This window comes from Nilaparvata lugens, chromosome 2 (assembly GCF_014356525.2).
Source record: "Nilaparvata lugens isolate BPH chromosome 2, ASM1435652v1, whole genome shotgun sequence".
NCBI lineage: Eukaryota > Metazoa > Arthropoda > Insecta > Hemiptera > Delphacidae > Nilaparvata > Nilaparvata lugens.
Genome location: NC_052505.1, coordinates 4572493 through 4593493, shown reverse-complemented (window position 1 = coordinate 4593493; position 21001 = coordinate 4572493). Strand labels below are relative to the sequence as shown.

General features: G+C 34.8%; 1 protein-coding gene across 1 annotated transcript in view; it reads right to left on the bottom strand.

Moving 5' to 3' along the window:
- LOC111043548 (transmembrane 9 superfamily member 3) overlaps window positions 1-21001 on the bottom strand; it is a 55100-nt gene that overhangs the window by 14359 nt on the left and 19740 nt on the right. The window contains exons 4-8 of the mRNA XM_039420383.1: window positions 19304-19548; window positions 15844-15975; window positions 10053-10219; window positions 6961-7186; window positions 380-588 (exon numbers count right to left, since the gene is read on the bottom strand). Of these exons, the coding sequence (XP_039276317.1) occupies window positions 380-588; window positions 6961-7186; window positions 10053-10219; window positions 15844-15975; window positions 19304-19548 (979 nt within the window). The remainder of the gene's footprint in view (window positions 1-379; window positions 589-6960; window positions 7187-10052; window positions 10220-15843; window positions 15976-19303; window positions 19549-21001) is intronic.

Genomic DNA, 21001 nt, shown 5'->3' with positions numbered 1-21001 from the left:
AGTTTTCATAATATGTGAAATTTGTTGCATAATTGGCTGTTGTACTGTAATTTATTGTAGATTCGTGTATGAACCAGAATGTATTGTAACTTACTTACTTGAATTAATTGTAACAGATTGTATCAGTTTATTTAATATTTCAGTTTAATTTTGTAATCTCTAAATTGGAACATCTAACCATTCATCCAGTTTTATTTAACCTATTTTATCATAGGAAATCCACAAACCAAATTTCCTATAGGCTTAACTCGAAGAGTCCGGTCTCACAAGGTGTCAATAAACCGAAAAACTTCAATAAAAAAAAAACTATTAATACTAGAGTCAAGTCTCTTCTCGACCTCAGTCGAGTAAGTGTGAGTTGAGCCTTTGTTTTACTTACATTTCAATGAAAATGGATCCAAACGGCAAAATTCCGCCGAGAAAGATGATGACAAACGGTTCCATGAACCACTTCTTTTCGGGTATAGGCCTCGGAACGGCATTGATTCGGCACGGATAGTCAGGTTGGCCGGCCAGGTTACGGCCGAGCACTGTTCCAACCAGAGTCAGCGGCAAGATCACGAACAGACAGATACAGGTTACAGCCACCTGTAATTTACAATACAAACATAACTGTAGATAATTGAATAACATGTATAATATAATAAAGGAAAGAATTGGCTTACACACGGACGGAATAGGAAATTCACGAATGACGCATCATCACCTCTGAACTACTGGACTGATTAACTTGAAATTTATTGACGCTTATGATCTAAACTTCAAGTCGTTTTTTGTTTACTCAAGCCGATTACTATCGACTATTACGGCCACCTGAAATTAACAAACATATGACTAGATAATTGAATGAAATCATAAAGGAAAAATAGCATAAGTAGATATCCCGTGGTATAGGACAGTTATATTCCAAATTTCAAGCGGTTTTTTACTTTCCTTGCCCTACTACCATAGGTAAGGAAAGTATTGCTTTCCAAAAAAAATTAAGGTACCCCAATTTCAAGTTTTCTATACGTTTCAAGGTTCCCTGAGTCCAAAAACATGATTTTTGGGTATTGGTCTGTGTGTGTGTGTGTGTGTGTATGTGTGTGTGTGTGTGTGTGTGTGTGTGTGTGTGTGTGTGTGTGTGTGTGTGTGTGTGTGTGTGTGTGTGTGTGTGTATGTGTGTGTGTGTGTGTTATGTCTGTGAACACGATAACTCCATTCCTAATTAACCAATCGACTTGAAATTTTAAACTTAAGGTCCCTATACCATGAGGACCCGACAATAAGAAATTCAATAAAATTCAATTCAAGATGGCGGAAAAAAATGGCGGATAATTACTAAAAAACCATGTTTTTCACGTTTTTCTCGAAAATGGCTCTAACGATTTTCTTCAAATTTATATCATGGATAGCTATTTATAAGCCCTATCAACTAGCATAAGTCCATTTCTGGGAAAATTTCAGGAGCTCCGTAATATTCTTGAGAAAAATGACTAAAAAACCATGTTTTTCACGGTTTTCTCGAAAACGGCTCCAACGATTTTCTTCAAATTTATACCATGGATAGCTTAAGCCCTATCAACTGGCATAAGTTTCATTTCTGGGAAAATTTCAGGAGCTCCGTAATATTCTTGAGAAAAATGGCGGATAATGACTAAAAATCCATGTTTTTCACCGTTTTCTCAAAAACTGCTCTAACGATTTACTTCAAATTCATACCATGGATAGATATTCATAAGCACTATCAACTGGCATGAGTCTCATTTCTGGGAAAATTCCATGAGCTCCGTAATATTCTTGAGAAAAATGGCGGATAATGACCAAAAACCAGGTTTTTCACGGTTTTCTCGAAAACGGCTCTAACGATTTTCTTCAAATTCAAGCCATGGGTAGCTATTCATAAGTCCTATCAAATGACATGAGTTTTTTCCTTGGAAAATTGCAGGAGCTCCGTAATATTCTTGAGAAAAATGGCGGATAATTACTAAAAAACCATGTTTTTCACGATTTTTTCAAAATAACTTGACCGATTTTTTTCAAATTCATACTCTGTATAGTTATTTATCAGCTCTATTAACTGGCATGAGTCTCCTTTCTGGGAACTAATGGGGGGTCCACCCCATCCTTGAGAAATGACTTTGTAACCTCCTTCTCGTGCATGAGGTAGGTAGGTAGAGCAGTTCATAAAAAGAACACATAGTCGAGATATTTCATCTGTAGAACAGCTGTTTTGACGACTTTAAAAAAATGACGACTAAAAAAATCATTGAATTTCACAATTTACACAAAGGAAAAAGTACTCTGAGAACAATTATATATACACATATACAAAAGTCTGATCGTAGTTTCGAATATGAGCAAGGAAAGTTGTGTGAGTGTACCACACCAGATTTTTTATTTACTCATGCCGATTAATGTCGACTGTTACAGCCACCTGAAATTAACAATACAAACATGACTGTGGATAATTGAATGGAATCATAGAGAAAAGATAGCATGAGAAAATCTAATGGTATAGGACCAAATTTCAAAGCCGGGTAAGAGTGTTAGAACGGCACAGTATCTTTTAGACTAGTAGGAAACTATTCAATTGAAATTTATCAGCCTAATCAAATTATCTAGGATAGTTTGGGACGTCCATAAGAAGATTTGAAAAATTGAATGGATGAATCACTTCTTGGCTCAAATAACAAGATTAACTTAATCAAGAGACTAAAGTAGATTAAATATAGGATAAAAATATTATGAGTTATTGAAAAATGAGCAATGTAAACTCATTTAATGATTTTTCAATCTGTTCCTTCGCACCTCCTATGGATATTGTATCTCGTTCCCGTATCTCACCTCCGTATCTTGTTGCAGCGAACCATAAATATCAAAACTAAAGTCCGTGAGATATTACTTTTAACATGAAGAGGAGAAACCCATTTCTCCTTCCACAGTTTGTAGCATAGACAGAAACGGTCATCCTGCGCACATTTGGATGCGCCGTGTCATTTCGCTTTACGCTCTTGTGATGAACACATCTCCGTAATCACAAAAACCATATACCTGCTGACCAGTAAACAATTTTGGAACAATGCCAGGCAATAGGTGGAGGGGAGTGTTAGAATGCTGCTAGATAGTGGGAGTGATTAGTGGAGGATAGAGCATCGGACCTCTCTTCTTCAAGAAAGAGCCGTGTTGAAAGTAATATCTCACGGACTTTAGCAATAGGCTTCTAAAATTCCAACATCATCCACAAAGTTTACATTATAAAAGAAGTTGTTTTGTAAAAAAAAATAATTTCTAGGCCCAGTTTCTATAAAAGTTATCAAATCTAATGAACCATTAAACCTATAGATTTTATAAAGGTCCATTCGATTTAAGGTTGTGCAAAGGCTAAAAATAAAATTTATACTGGTGAAACACTTATTGAAATGGGCTGCTTTTAAATTAATAAAACAAATAAAACTTGTAGCACCCTTTATTTATTAACTATTAGGTTCAACTATTTCAAGTTTTTTAATAAATAAAGGGTGCTACAAGTTTTATTTGTTTTATACTGGTGATATTTTTCAAAGTTTTTCGGTTTATATATCATTAAGCTATCGAAATGAAAAAGTTTTCTCAGGAAAACATTTTTTTCCGAACATTACTTTTTGAGATATGAGCGCCTAAAGTTTAAATTTTTAGGACAGAAAATTTTAAATTTGGTAAAAGATAAATCCTTGAGATTTAGAGGATAGCTTCTTCATAGTATTGTTGATCTAGTAAAACAAAAAAATTCGGAAAATATCAATTTTTGAGAAAGATATTCAATTTACCAAAAATAACTTTTAGTTGAGTTATTGAATAAATTTCTCAAAAATCGATATCTTCAAAAAATTTTTTATTTTACTAGATCAACAATACTATGAAGAATCTATCCTCTAAATCTCATGGATTTATCTCTTAACGAATTTGGAATGGTCTGTCCCAAAAATTCGAGCTTTAGGCGCTCATATCTCAAAAAGTAATGATAGAAAAAAAAAGGCTTTCCTGAGAAAACTTTTTCATTTTGATAGCTTGATGATATACAAACCGAAAAACTTTGAAAAATATCACCAGTAGAAAGTTTATTTTTAGCCTTTGCACAGCCTTAATGAGTGTCCTAGGAACCGAGTGTTAGTATATTCTCTAGTTGAATCATTACTTATTTCAAGGGCTGAGTTGAGGATACATTATTGAAGGGTCTGACATTTTGGCTATAGAACAAATAGAGCAATCAAAATATGAATTGACGACACTTGATTTCAGAAATGAATTGAGAATTGGTGTTACCAATATTTTTAGAATATATTGGACGTGATGAGATACACATGTGTAATTAAGTTTAGTTTAGTTTAATTTTTGTCACATAAAGCTGTATAGTCGAACAGAGCTCGCACAGAATGTGACACGTCACAATTTTATAATCTTACATTCAAAAGAAACAAAGTTTTTAAAGCCCACTCTCCAGCCAACACCCCTTCAACAGAACACCTCAAACAGTAAGCAAGTGAGTAAGGACAAGCCTCAATGAGCATTTTTTTTTTTTTAACTTCCCTAGCAAACTTTTTGTGGCTGTTATCCTTCAGGGATTTGGGTAAGTTAAAGTTTAAAATCTTCATACCCGAATAGAATGGCGCCTTCTCAAGCAATGTCAGCCTATGCACATACTATAGAAGTGGCGAACCTCCTTGTCTAGTGTTATATGGATGGGATATTATGTTGTCACAATGAGGGCCGGTTTCTGAGCTCGGGATCTATAAGTTCTGGATTTACCGAGTCCAGGACTAAAATAAGCACTCGGGTCTAAATCGACTTTCTGAGTCACGATTTTATCTTCTAAACTCCGGGGTCTATTAAGTTCTCGACTTATTTGAGTCCAGGACTTTAACGCAGTAAACATGAGGGAAATTCACAATATTTTGCTGTTGTATTGTTGGCATTATAGCAAAATGAAAGCAGCTGATTGCAGCGGGATAATTTAAATTAGCATGCTCTACAAAATTTGGAGATTATTCAATTATTATTTTGTGGAAATACACGTTTCGATTTCTTTGTAGGCCTATCCAAAGCAAATCCTAACCTTTTGAAAGATAAATGAATAAACATTTCATTTACGTTATGCTATTGATCATTGATCCTAACCAGTGATTTTGGAATAAAAATTTCATTAAGCTATTGAGTTTGAAAACTTATTTGTTAAAAAAATGGAATAGCCTAATAATTTATTATTGTTATATTATTATTATTAATATGTTGAATATGACATTGATTAATAACATTCAGATTGGAATATAATTCCAAGGCAATCCTTGTATTATTTTTCTTGAACATTTTTAGATTATGTCACAGTCGTAAAATAAGGTTAGTTTTTTACACATAATATTGATACAATTTTATTCCAAAATAAACTTGCTAACTATAAATTGTAAATTTAGATGGACTAATCCAAATAATATTTAGGTATTCCATTACATTTATTTGGCTTTTCATCTACTCCAAAACAATAACTGAATTTTGTTTGCTCAGTTAAGTCTAGAGCTTGAATTTAAACCCTACCCCAGTCGAGGGTTTAAAATCACGCTGTTTTGAGTTCTGGACTTAACGATTTTTGATAAATCCTCGACTTGGAAAGAGGCGAGAATCTAATTAAAGTCCGGGACTTATAAGCCCTTCACTCAGAAAGCGAAATTATAAACTCCTGGGTCTAACGTGATCTCTAAACTCCAGAGTCTATTCAAGTCCTCGACTACGTTAACGCTCCGACTCGGAAAGCCAATTTTCTGACTCCAGAGTTTAAAGCCAGTTAAAGTCTAGAACTTAACTAAATCCCGAGCTCGGAAATCGGCCCTGAGAATTCTTATTCCTATGCGCATACACAGCAATCTCAAAAAATACAATGCAGGCACTGTAAGCAGACCCAATCTTCTAAATATGGGTTTACATGAGTGCCTTACGCTAATACCTTCAAATATTCGCAGCGCTTTATTTTGAATTTTAAATATTGTATTCATATATCCTATGGTGCCTCCCAAAAAATATCACACTATAACGGACTTGGGACATGGAGTACCCTTGATAGACCACAAGTGCTGTTTTTATGTTTAAAATATTCCTCAAGTTCTTCAAAACAAATAGTGCATGGGACAACTTTCTTCTAAGGCTTTTAATTTAAGAGTCCCACTTTAGATTGGACTGCAGTTCCAGACCCAAAAACTTGTCGAATGACACTCCACTCCTGCGTCGACCGTAATCTTTTCATTAAACTCATTACTAGTAGTTCTGTGAACAGTAGACCACGCGCTCAGTGAGTTACATTGACCTGTTGTTATGTTTTCTCAAAAATTAATAAATAATTTATCAATTAAAAATGTCTAGAAAAATCCTAAATAAACATAGAGCTTTCTGTCCTATATCGTACCGTGACGTGTCGTCCCGGAATGTGAGTGTGAGCGCTGTTATCAGGTCTGGCTGCAACTGTCTACAACGTTGATGGAAAGATACAATTTTCAAGATGTTTGATGTTTTTGAACGGGTAGTATTATAGTCCACTAGACAGCTGATTTATGATGAATAATTCTATATTCTGATTTTTACGGTAATATTGGCGTATGAAGGAGGCTTCTTTTTCCTTTTACATTATCCTTGAAATGCAAAATTTCCAAAAACCTTGTACATACGTCGACGCACAATTAAAAAGGAACATACCTGTCAAATTTCATGAAAATCTATTACCGGGTTTCGCCGTGAATGCGCAACATAAAAACATATAAATATTCAAACATTAAGAGAAATGCCAAACCGTCAACTTGATGTTTAGACCTCACTTCACTCGGACAATTAACTGTGGAAAATTTGTCTCCGAAATTTAGTTTCAATTCGTTGCTTTGAAACCAGTCAGTAAGCTGCTTTAAAATTTGTTGGGCCCTTAAAAATTATATTGATACTAGCTTAGTAGAGTTCACTAACCATAGTTCCAAAAGGTATAGCACGAGATGCATGGTAGTAGATAGCGATAAAGTTGATGAAGAAAGCCGTTCCACAAACTAGGGCTGGCAGCATGAACGCCGATAGCAGCATTTGTTTTATCCAAATTTTTCCACCCAATCGTGCGTACAGACCACCTCCAAAGTATCCATTCACAGGCGATGTAGCTGCATATACAAATATTGATGTGCTCAACAACGATCCTCTCCTGAAAACGAAATTCAAAATTGATGATAAGTTATGTTTTATCAAACAGTAGGTAGTATTAAATAGTATTTTGATGAATTATAATACATTGGAATTGAATTTCAGCATTTATTTTAATCCTAAGAGGTCGAAGTTAGAAGGCAGCCGGCCCTCTCTTACACTTAACCCTCAAGAGCGAAACGCAATAAAAACTATTCATTCCTATCCAGTAGATAGATAGCGTAGCCGATGTATTTCCTCAAATTAATGGTTAATCAATATGTCCCTTATTTATTGTACAATTAATAATCAGGAAATGACTATCAAATAGTACTACAAATATCGACAACAGGGTAAACAGCTAGATGGAAATTCGATGAGCGCTACTATACAAAAATTATTTGTCAGCCCGAGAATCGAACCCAGTACCTCCTAATTGCCGGTCAGGAATGCTTAACCTTACACCAAACTAACAATCTCTGGATAGCAGCGCTCATTTTTATACAAAGCCATAGCGGCCAGCCAGTCTACAGATGGAAACAAAGGGAAGTTGCAAAGGGAAGGTAAACATTCCTGACCGGCAATTAGGAGGTACTGGGTTCGATTCCCGGGCTGACAAATAGTTTTTGAGTAGTAGCGCTCATCGAATTTCCATCTAGCTGTTTACCCTGTTGTCAATATTTGCAGTAGCAGAAGTCTTCGGGGTGATTTACAGCATTTAATTGAGATTTTCGTTTAATAATAATTATTTATCAATTAGCTTTTGAACAAATGCAACTTCGATCCATCCGTAGACTGGCTGGCCGCTATGGCTTAGTATAAAAATGAGCGCTGCTATCCAGATAGTGTCAGTTTGGTGTAATGGTAAGCATTCCTGACCGGCAATTAGGAGGTACTGGGTTCGATTCTCGGGCTGACAAATAATTTTTGTATAGTAGCGCTCATCGAATTTCCATCTAGTTATTTACCCTGTTGTCAATATTTGCAGTAGCAGAAGTCTTCGGGGTGAATTACAGCATTTAATTGAGATTTTCGTTTGATAATAATCATTCTTCTTATCTCTCAAGTTTTGAATCAAAATTGAAATTATTTATTTGCTAATCATAAAAATAACAATAATAAATAAAAACAAATACTTCATACTTATACAGAATAAAAATAAAATTTAAACTTAAATTTTTGATTGGCGTTGCCAGCAAAACCTAAGCTTGTGTGCTAGCTACGAGTACCAAAAGATGTCATTTAATTTAACATAAACGATGATTGCAAACATTGTTACTTCTAATCCATCTCTCTATATTTTTAATGGCTGATTTATTAAATCTATCTGAAATTAACTGGTCTGGCAAAATATTCATCAGTCTATTCCTCATGTATATGAACTGTCTGCGGTATACTGTTAATTTGTTCTAGGAATGCGGTAATGAGATAATGAACGGAAATTATACGACGGAATTGTTAGTTTCAAAGAGATTTTTGACCAAATGTAGTGAGGTCTATGTTTCAACTAGATTTGCTTTTGTCTGTCTGTATGTAACGCGATTACGGCCAAAAGCGTTGATAGAATTCGATGATATTTGGCAGGAATATTCCTTTTTCAACTGCACGTCGATGTATTCACAAGGTTTTTCTGAAATTTTGCATTTTAAGGATAATATGAAAAGAAAAGGAATATCTCCATACTCTGATATCAATATATATAAATCATCTACTTTGAAGATAGGATCAATCAAACTATAGAACTATTCATAATCAATCAGCTGACAAGTGGATTATTCATTGTATGCATTACAGAGATGTCTGGCCGTGTCTATTTCTATAAGGTGGGGTTTCAATATTTTTATGATACCCATCAGTATCAATATTCTCACATTTAAAAAACAAATTAAATATGTGATTGAAAATAAAAAAAAAAAATTGACTGAATAATGCCGAAGAAATTATAATATTCTTGATTGAAAAAAAATTAATTTCAAAATAGTTGAGAAATATTTTTATCAGATTGAAAGATTATCACGAAACTGGATAAATCATCATCATAATGCGATACAAATTCAAACGTGAACTGAGTTTATTATCATAAGTGTGTTTTTGATTTTGGAGAATACAAATAACAGTTTTAAGAGTAAAATGGGCCCGTTCTGTGTACATGGAATGTGGTAAATTGTCCGATTCACAATTTACCAAGTAAAAAGTTCCGCGTTCCATGGGAATTTTGACAGATTCTGTTCCAGAAACCTGTTCCAGTTCCAAAATCCTGCCCCACAGTCGAAGTGTGATAAATTGTCCGACCTGGTACAGTTCCAACTATCTGAGCTCTCATTGGTCGATTATTGTAGTCTGCTTGCTTCTCTGCGCATGCGCTGATAGTTTGTTCACCATAGCATAGCATAGAATACATAACCAACAATATGTTTGATAACCATTCATTAAATTAATTTTTCTCGATAGAAACTTTGAGAGTAATGGAATAAAATAAATTTACACTTTTCTAGATGGTAGGTTTGTAAAACAGCCTTTCTTCATTCACGCAGCTAGTAAACGACACATTTTAGTCTAAATCAACTTTGTATGTGCGCGCCAAAAGCTTGAACCAACGATTTTGGAATGGCGTTCCATGGGAACATTTTGCACTAGTCACGTGATGGAACAATTTACGATTGGAACTGGAACATTTTACTGTACACAGAACGTACACATTATGATTCAACTGTGAATTCTGAATCAACTAGAACGGGTGACATCAGTAACTTGTGGATGGGAAAACTGCGTGAGGTCTACTGTTCACAGAACTACTAGTTATGAGATTAAACAGTAAACGTTGCCAACTCATAATTGCCTTCATCAAGGGCGAAGTATGTAGTTAATGAACGAACTTAGCCACTTACTCGGTGTAGAGTTCTCCAAGAATGGCGAAAATGATGACAGACAGCGTGACAACAGTGACTTGGTAGCCGGCGCCAATCAGGGCCGAGAAGAGCATCGCATTGGAAGCGGGACGGAACACATCGCCGTGCACTTGCTTCCAGCCATATTCGTCTCCCAGGTCTCTCTCCTGAAATACAACACAATCATCAATATTCCACTAAATTTCATGAAGTTATTCACCCAAAACATTCATAAAAAATGATGTTATACAGTATAATGAATCATATACTGTAATATGATATACTATCATTGTACAGTATATAAACACAATTATTAATATTTCACCAAATTTCATCAGGTTACTCACTTGAATACATTCATAAAATGAAGTATCCACAGGTAAACACATCTGATTGTACCGAGTCACTATCAATGGTTGCGTTCAAAGCCACTGATCAATTCCATCGTGTTTTTTCTTACGTTCAGTAAAAAACCTGATCACAGATGAACCACAGAATGGAAAGTCGGCTAGTATCCTGACGCCAAAATCCGCCATCTTAAAAGAAAGTGTAGCATTGTAATATAGCGGTAATCCTATACTATTAAACGAGCCACTTCTGTTTATATGTTTAGATGTTTGGATGTCTAGGTGCGTACAGAATTACGCGCCGCGAACATGAGCAATTCACTTTTAATCAGGTGATGCCAAGCTTTTTATATCTGTATCTTACCGTTTCTGTAAAAATACAGATATAATCAGCTGATTAAAAGTGAATTGCTCATGTTCGCGGCGCGTATATCTGTGCGCACCTTTTAGATGTTTATATGTTTGTATTTCACCGGATCTCGAAAACGGCTCTAACGATTCTCACGAAATTTAGAACATAGTAGGTTTATAATATAAAGATTCGATTGCACTAGGTCTCATCCCTGAGAAAACTCGCTGAAGGACATTAGAAGGATAATTATTATTCATCCTTGGAAAAACATCTGATAATAATTATTTCGTCGTCTGTTGGTGATGGAAGTGAGTGAGCGAGTTCATGTGTGTGGGACTGTGTCAAAATTATGACTCAGCTGTTGAACTTTTGTAATCATTCAATCAGGTACTTGGTGCCGGTTGCAAAAAAGCCAGGTTATTTTCAATCCTGATCAATTCCAGTAGATCCATCTTTTTTAAATGGTCTTCTCTGATTTAGTTCACGAGAAGTTGATCAGGATTAAAATTTAACCGGCTTTTGTGAAACTGGGCCTTTGTGAGGGAATTTTTTTCATTCCTCTGGGAATTAATCTCAATTTACTGTTATTGGATGGAATATTTCTGTATGAATGTTATTATAATTTCTTCTTTCGCAATAAATTTTTTATGCTTTTGTACTCCAGAGCCAAGCTCGGTCCCCGATATTTTTAATTAAACAAGATGCAGTCACGTGTCGTGGTCTTGGTGCACTCAAGTCTTGGTTAGATTGATGCCTTCCATTCTGTATGAATTCTGTGGCTGAAAGGCTGCTCATGAGTCATAACTGACAGATGTTTCCTCTGCTGCTCATATTTGTAAACAAAACTAGAACCTAACCTATCTCATTGTATAATCAATTGAAATGAAAAACCATCAAGTGATTGGAGTATGGAAAATATTGTGTATTCATACACACAGAATGTCAAGATTTTGAAACAAATTTAGATATTCAGATGGAAAGGAACTCTTGGATACTATAAAATGTTCCATCAATTAAAAACTTTTTTAGTTGATTCTTGAATATTTTTTAACTTTCCTGATGTTTCCAGGTATTTGGTAGTTTATTATAAAATACCCTACCAATATAGCAAGGCTTTTTCTCAAATAGTCTGCTGTTATAGCTTTCCAGATGATAATCGGCTCTACGTTATGTATTGTAATCATGAATATTGAATCATGAAATACGAAATTCCAATTAAATGCTGTAAATCACCCCGAAGACTTCTGCTGCTGCAAATATTGACAACAGGGTAAACAGCTAGATGGAAATTCGATGAGCGCTACTATAAAGAAATTATTTGTCCGCCCGGGAATCGAACCCAGTACCTCCTTATTGCCGATCAGGAATGCTTACCCTTACACCAAACTGACAATCTCTGGATAGCAGCGCTCATTTTATACAAAGCCATAGCGGCCAGCCAATCTACAGATGGAAATAAATTGAAAGTTCCAATATAAAATGATCAAATATGAAATGAATGTTCAAATATGAATATTGAAATTTTGGGTTATATTGCTCATTTTCACATACAAGATTGGTTCATATAGATGCAAAGAAGATACTGTTAGCAGTCCAAGTCTTTTGAATAAAGGCCTGCATGACTCCAGCCTATACCTTCTATACACCTAATATTCCTTTCCTGTATTTTCAAAACTCTGTCTATGTTCTGTTATGTGCTACCCCAAACCAAAATAGTTTACCTCACATGTGACAATAAAAGACCGTGGTATGCTGTTAGGAGTAACTTTTTGTCTTATTGAGATGAAGTCTTATTAAGAGGGTGAATCAAATGAAAATCTTGAAAATGTTGTAAAGTTCCGAGAAGATGCAGGATTGATCCGGTATTTGGCAGGGATGTTCCTTGAAGCTCACACAATGACCACCAGGTGCGTTAAGTGAGCTTGCTACACACAACTAGCGGTGACTTCAGTTACAATATGGCCGCCCCATTATGCACCGCGTTAGAACAGCTATCAGTCACTCGTTTCTTGAGAAATTAAGGTGTCAAACCAATGGAAATTCATTGCAGGATGACAGTACAGTATGGTGATTTATGTTTGTCCACAAAAATTATCATCAACCAGAAACATTAAGAGCAAGTAAGGAATAGCTCATCGCCAAAATAAAATAAAAAATTCCGAGCTCAGCGATCAGCAGGAAAACTCATGCTGACTCTCTTCTGGGTTGTAAACTGAGTAATTTTGGAGCAAGTCAGAAGTAATTTTCTACGGACTATAGCTCGAGACTGTTTTCATTAGCATAGTAGTGGCAGAGTAGAGTGAGAAGCGGTGGTGGGGGAAGGCAATTGGTAGAGTACTATCTTACGGTGCTATCCCACTCTACTCTACTAAAAACTAGTACTCTACCATGAACGTTTTCATTGAGAGTTCACAAGATAGTTAGCCCAGGCAACTCTACCACTAACTCTACTAATGAAAACCAGGCTTCAAGTCAGCAATTCTTGTTACCACCACCTTCTATAGTCGATTAAGGCTCAACTCACACTTACGCGACTCAGGTCGAGAAGAGACTCGACTCCAGTCGAGAGCATGTGTATCCAAATGTTGACACTCAGACCAGTCGATTCTAGTCCTCCGCAACGTCACCATTTCCAAACACATGCTCTCGACTAGAGTCGAGTCTCTTCTCGACCTGAGTCACGTAAGTGTGAGTTTATTTCATTTCATTGACAATTACAAATCATAATTATAATAAATATAATATGATTGGTAAAAGACAACATGCATAGCCCAAAACTGTTTCTAAATTTTTACAAATAAATGTTTCAAAAAAGAATAGGTTAAGATTTCACTTTCACTTCAAAAAGTCCAATTTTCACTTCAAAACTAATGACTAAACTAGAAATTTTGATATTTAAAAACTGATTAAAAACAAAACTATTTCACTCAAATCTCTATAAATTGGAAATTTTTGAGTAATTTTGCAAAATTTTGAGCCAGAAAAGAAACACAACTTCACTATTAGCACAGCATTAGTTGAGCCTTAACGGCGAGGACTTGTCAATTCAAGTGTGTTTTTACAACATGACAACGCCCGACCACATACAGCCCGTCTCTCGGTTCAAACTATCCAGGATATCAAATTTGAATGCCTAATTCAACCACCTTATTCTCCAGACCTCGCCCCTAGTGACTTTTATGTGTTCGGAAAGCATAAAGTTGCAATGGATGGCAAGCATTTCCAATGCGATCAAGAAGTGAAAACCGCGGTGCATGACTGGCTACAGGCACAACCAAAAGAATTCTTCCAACGTGATATTCATGCGCTTCCAAACACTACCTCCGTAAACAAAGCCATAGTGCATTCTGGTGACGTCAGCACAGGTAGGGCTTCTACACCAATAAAAACACTTATCTAGCTGAAATCAACGAATTTTTATTGGTGTTGGATTCCTGTGCTGACGTCACACGAATGCACTACGGCTTTCTTTAAGGAGGTAGTGTTCGAAAGCGGTCGAACATTTGCATAACACTTCAAGGAGACTATCTCAAGAAATGGTAAATGTAAGTTCTATTTAGTAGTCAAAATAAATAATATATAACACTTTTAAGGTTTTCATTTGATTCACCCTCGTAGCATTTATAATTCATTTATTGTATAAAATACTATAATCATAATACAATAATTATGACATTGGAGGAAAAACTAGGCTGAGCCTGTATACTATTTCTCTCCAAAAATTTTGATAAAATGTTAATGTTGTCCAAAAGATAAGGTTACGTAATCACACACTGCTTCGTTACTTGATTTTCGTTCCAGGAATGATGATTTAAAATTTTGAATTTTGAAGGTTGATTTTATACTCTAAATGAATCACAGAATGTAATGCTTACCTAACATGTGACAATAAAAGACCGTGGTATGCTGTTAGGACTAACTTTTTGTTTTATTGAGATTAAGTCTTATTATTGCATAGGCCTATCACGTCATTATCAAGTGGCATAATGAATTCAAATTTAAATACAAATTTAGTTACAATCATGACTATTGATATACTAAGATAACACGAAAAAGTTTGTTATCTTGTTTATGTTTAGTCAGTACATTGGTAAAATGTAAGGAGCTGACAACGCTAAAATTAAATGAAAAATTCTACTCTTTAAATTGAACGTTTCTTTAATAAAACTTAATCATTACTGATAGGTAATTTAGGCCGACTGTAATAGAACTTACTTAGATAGACTGCATAAATTACCTATCAGTAATGATTAAGTTTTATTAAAGAAACGTTCAATTCAAAGAATAGAAATAGACTGCCTAAACTACCTATCAGTAATGATTAAGTTTTATTAAAGAAACGTTCAATTTGAAGAGTAGAATTTTTCATTTAATTTTAGCGTTGTCAGCTCCTTACATTTTACCAATGTACTGACTAAACATAAACAAGATAACAAACTTTTTATATTTTTCTTCTTCAGTGTCTGACCTATGAGAAGGAAAATTTGAATGCTTTTGTTGAGCAGGGAGTATCCCATGAGCATCAGACTAGAGGCAGGAATAACTTGATCACCAGCCGCTACGAGTATTCTAGCACGCAAAAAACATTTCTATTCATTGGTGTGAAGCTTTTTAATATGCTCTCTGAACAATTTAGAGGTTTGCAAAATCTAGTTTTCAAGCGGAGGCTGAAGATATTCCTAATCAGTAACCCCATTTACACTTTCCAGGAGTTCTATGAACTGGCTAGGACTTTGTAAAATTATTAATATTATGTTGAGGTACCTACATTAAGAGTAAATACTGTATCAACTACTGCTACTTTTCATTTTTGTTTGTTCGTTTTTATTTGTGTGACTGCATTATATTTCAAGACCAGAATATCTTATATTTGAATATATATATTTTTTAATACATTTCTTTGTTTGGACATGATATTAATATATTATGATATTGTATATCTTTTAGAATAGTATCTTTCCAATTATTGTATTGTATGTGTGACATTTGCTGTACATTGTGACGGAGGTAATGCTTCTGAAGACCTCAGAAGCGGTTACAATAAAACTTATTCTATTCTAATAAGAGTAAAAGCAGATGTCATAAGTCTTACCATGTCATCCAATTCTTCATCTTTGCTGTAACGTGCATAGTCTTTCCGCAAAGTTCTCATAAGAATCATGGACACCAATCCAACCAGGAAAATCACCATCATGAAGCTGTTGAATATACTGAACCAATGAATCTGAAATGGAGTAAATATGTAATTAACGTTTAACTAGCATCAACAATTGTTTTTTTATAATTAATTATTAAATTTCAATGATCATATGGTAGAAAGACTGACAATGTTATTATACAAGGTGACGCAGATGGATCGGGTGATTTTAATATGCTTGTCAAACTGTCAATTCCATAGGTATTAGATTTGAATAAAGTAAAAAGCGTGTAGTTACAAGGGAAATTTAATTCAAAAAAAGTTTGTAACTTAATTATTTGATTAAAGGAAATTCAATTTAAAAAACCGTTTCACATTGCCAACTCAAGCACATCACTATAGTGAGGTCCACGTTATAATGACAGTGTTCGATTAGCAATTGTATTGCTATCCTTGTCTATCATTCAACAAAGCGGATGGTGCTATCTCTTTCTCGCTTTGCTCTGTTGCCAGATCGTCTTTCAACAATGTAGAGTAAATAATAAACAAAATATTTCATCTTAATTATGAAAATTCATTATGAAATTATTGAAAAATATCATTTTTCGCTTAATAAAATATAATGTATTATTATTATTACTAAACGAAAATCCAAATTAAATGCTGTAATCGTGCTATACCTTTTGGAACTATGGTTAGTGAACTCTACTAAGCTAGTATTAATCACACATGTGTATCTCATCACATCCAATATATTCTAAAAATATTGGTAACACCAATTCTCAATTCATTTCTGAAATCAAGTGTCAATTCATCTTTTGATTGCTCTATTTGTTCTATAGTCAAAATGCCAGACCCTTGAAATAATTTATCCTCAACTTAGCCCTTGAATTAAGTAATGATTCAACCAGAGAATAAACTAACACCCGGTTTATAGGACGAGCATTAAATCGAATGGATAATTATTATTCAAATTAAATGCTGTAATTCACCCCGAAGACTTCTGCTATTGCAAATATTGACAACAGGGTAAAAAGCTAGATGGAAATTCGATGAGCACTACTATTCAAAAAATATTTGTCAACCCGGGAATCGAACCCAGTACCTCCTAATTGCCGGTCAAGAATGCTTACCCTTACACCAAACAGACATTCTCTGGATAGCAGCACTCACTCATTCTATAATTTATTATTTTGAACGAGAATGAACGGTTGATATTACATCAATAAACCTGTATTAGCTACCGTCTATAGAAGGCATTGACAAGACACAAGATCTCCTATCTTTCTCCACTGCCATTATAAAGTGGACCTCACTATAGATCGGGTGGTTTTAAAATACTTGTCAAACTGTCAATTCCATAGGTATTAGATTTGAATAAAGAGAAAAACGTGTAGTTACAAGGGAAGTTTAATTTTGAAATGTCTGTAACTTAACTATTTGATTAAAGGAGATTCAATCTAAAAAACCGTTTTGCATTGCCCGCTCAAGGAATTGATGTGACTTCGTTGTGAATTGCTGCCTTCAACTACTGAATAGTCCGGGGTTTGTCTATGCAGACCCTTGCTTTTAAACAGCATCATAAGAAAAAGTCAAATACTGTGTGGTCCGGTGAGCGAGGAGGCCAATTGAAATCTCCATTACACGGAAAATCAAATGGCAAGGAAGCAGTTCGCGTGAAAAAAAGCAAAAAGAACTTTATTTCGAAGTGAAAAGTGTAAAATTAAAGTATTGTGCTCACTATAACCTTAGTGTCCGGTTTCCCATTAGGGAACTTTGGACTATATAGATGCAGACTTAGACTAAGATGCAGTATCAAGGAATCAAATTATACAACATTTTACTGGATATTGATACGGTAATCTCAAAGGTTAAAATGCTCATAGATGAGAGAGGTATTGATTGGATGCAGAATTTACAGAGAAAAATCACACAAGTTGTGGTTTTGACTTGATACATCGATATATGAAGGTGCATACAGACTTGAGCCACTACCTCCGTAAACAAAGCCGTAGCGTATTCGTGTGACGTCAGCACAGACCAATAAAAATTCTTTGATTTCAGCTGATCTATATCAGCTAGTGTTTTATTGGTGTAGGAGCCCTACCTGTGCTGACGTCACACAAATGCACCACGGCTTTGTTTACGGAGGTAGTGCTTGAGCGCCACAAAAACCCGCATTTTGCATTTCATCAGCTGATAGTTCATCATATAGAATAATTATAATACAGATATAATAAGGATAACATTAGATTATGTAAAGCGAACTACGTGTGTTTGAGGCGCATAGGTCTAAAATTTTCAATGCTGCAACAACTATTTGATCATTCAACAATGAAATTCGAAGGGGGTGTTTGTGACACAATTTTTTACTTAGCAACTTAATTTGGACTAGTTAGATGGTAAACATTGCAAAAGTGCACATCTTTATCCCCTCTTTTGAAAGTGTAGAACCGCTGAGTTGACACTTGTTGCAATAGTGAAAATTTCACTCCCTACATTGAAGCTGCTGTAATAATGAAACGAAAACTAGTGAGCACCTTTATCAGTATTTACGAGTATTTATCACAAGTGATGATTTAAGAACTTGACATATTCTATTCTAAAAAGTATAATAAAATCAAAATCAATTTATACAAATTTATCAATTTCTTTCTAAATTTGGGAAAGGAACAGTTTTGGGCTTTAAGCCTGTTGTTCCATTCCCAATCAATCATAGTTGAGAATTACATTGTAACCTTGTATCAATCTATACAATAAGAGAGAGTAGGGTTGTGTTTGTTCGCATCAAAACATGTCAACTTGTGGATTGCATACCGGAAAAACGGGAATGATTTAGAACTCCAAATTTTGCACATAGATTCTAAAAATATCAATCTTGTGCACCTCGAAGCACAAGAATTCTCGAGAATTAATGTTCAAATCTCATTCATGCGACATACAATATTTCATATGACATACATTGTTGTAAAATGTGTTTGTATAAAGGAAGCTCATAGAGATATTGATAAGCAGGTAGCATATGTTTTTCGATACAGGAAGCTCATTTTTCGATACAGAAGTTTTGATACAAATTAATGCTGGCAGCCCATGTATCAATGATCTGATAAGATGTTATTAGCTATGTTATGTATCACTGATAAGATGTTACAGGACATTATACAGATCACAGGCCAAAGCAACTGGCTTATACATGTACGAGAAAATTCACGAATCATCAAGTCTGAGCCACTGGGATGATTAACTTGAAATTTTGCTTATAGATTCTTTATTCAACGAGGATGGTTATATGCCTATCTTCAATTCTTAAAGATTTCAGTAGGTCAAGTTTTTATTTGGACCCTTGCGAAGCACGGGGTTCGTGCTAGTGTATAAATAAATTCACAAAATATGTAACATATTCTGTACTACTTACTCTGTGCTGGAAGAAATTCGGATCGAGATATTTATCAAATCGGTCCTCAAATTTGGTGTTAGACCGATACCAATTGACTTCATAGGTGAAGGGAATGAAAGCATTCAACTCTAGCTTGACTTTATTTTCAGATGTGAGGTTGACGTCAACTATATGCTTTCCATTGTAACCCATATCCAACTTCTTGTGCGTCCAAATGTAGTAACCAACTTCATTATTGTGGCCTCCTTCATCACCGACAATACCTGCAAAACATACACAGCAATTCAGGAATTGGCTAATACTCGTACATGTAAGGAATACGAGTTACATGTTTGACGCATCATCACGTCTGAACTACTGAACTGATCCCCGGTTGCAGAGTCGTTACATAAAATCAAACTTAGCTATGTGAGACATAGTTTAAAATCATTCACATAAATGGTTGGTCGTTGCACAGTCGTTTGCGGAAGCCCATTTAGCTATAATTATCTCGAATTAGCATCACACATAGGTCACACTGCAGCTCTATTCACTTTTGTCCGTACATGCTTCTATCTAACCAATGTCTTTGCATCGGGGAAAGTTTTAATCGACATCACTGTGAACAGACCTAAAAGACCTCACATAAAACTGATAAACCATATGGCGACTCTTGGCTTTTGGCGAGATTTCTCACCATATTTATTTGGTGTCATAGCGATTTGGAGCTTATAAACAACTTGAAAAACACACCGTAGGGAGAGGAAAATAATTTACTTATATACAGATGGTTTTTCGTGAACATCTTTCAAAAAAAGCTATCACAACCTCTAAAATGCATGTGGTGAGAGTAGATATTGGATTTAACAGCATGACTTCGGGCCCATAACTTAAATGACCGTTTTTAGCGATTGGAGACATAAATAAGCTCTATTTGACGACTGTGCAACGAAATCATGTGTTTAATTGGGCGTTTTTAGTTTTATGGGAGCTATAGTTTACTTTGACATCTGTGCAACGAAAAGTGGAGTTTTGGCTTCACAAATAAGTTAAATGCCTGATTTTAAATTTATCTCTGCAACCGGCCATAATTGGCTTGAAATTTAGCATAAATATTTTAATTCATCGATGATGGTTTTAGGCCTATTTTTATTTATATAATGCCCGGTTGCAGAGTCGTCAAATAAAGTTAAAAACAGGCAGTTAACTCATTTACGAAGCCATAAATTCACTTTCCGTTTCACAGATGTCAAAGAGAACTATAGCTCCCATAAAACCAAAAACGCCCAATTAGACTCATGATTTCGTTGCACAGTCGTCAGAAAGAGCTTATTGATATCTCCAATAGGTAAAAACGATAGCTTTAACGCCCGAAGTCGTGCTGTTAAAGTTGTATATCGCTCGTTATTTTTATTTATTGATAAACAGAACACAATTCTCTAAAATGAATAGAATAAGAATAGAATATTTTTATTTCACTTGCTCATAACAAAAAAGTTTTACATATCAACTTAAAAAAAAAATGTAGTAGTTCAAATAAATTTACAACTGCATAATATCAGAAAAATACATAGAATTATAACCACGTACAGTAAAATAAAATTTTGATCTTTTTGCAATTAGCCTAACTAAGTAAAATATTAGAAACAAATGATGATTAGGGCAAGTGAAACAAATTACTACTTGCAAAGTGGTAAATAATAACACTTGAGTGCAAGTAGGAGTCAATAATACATT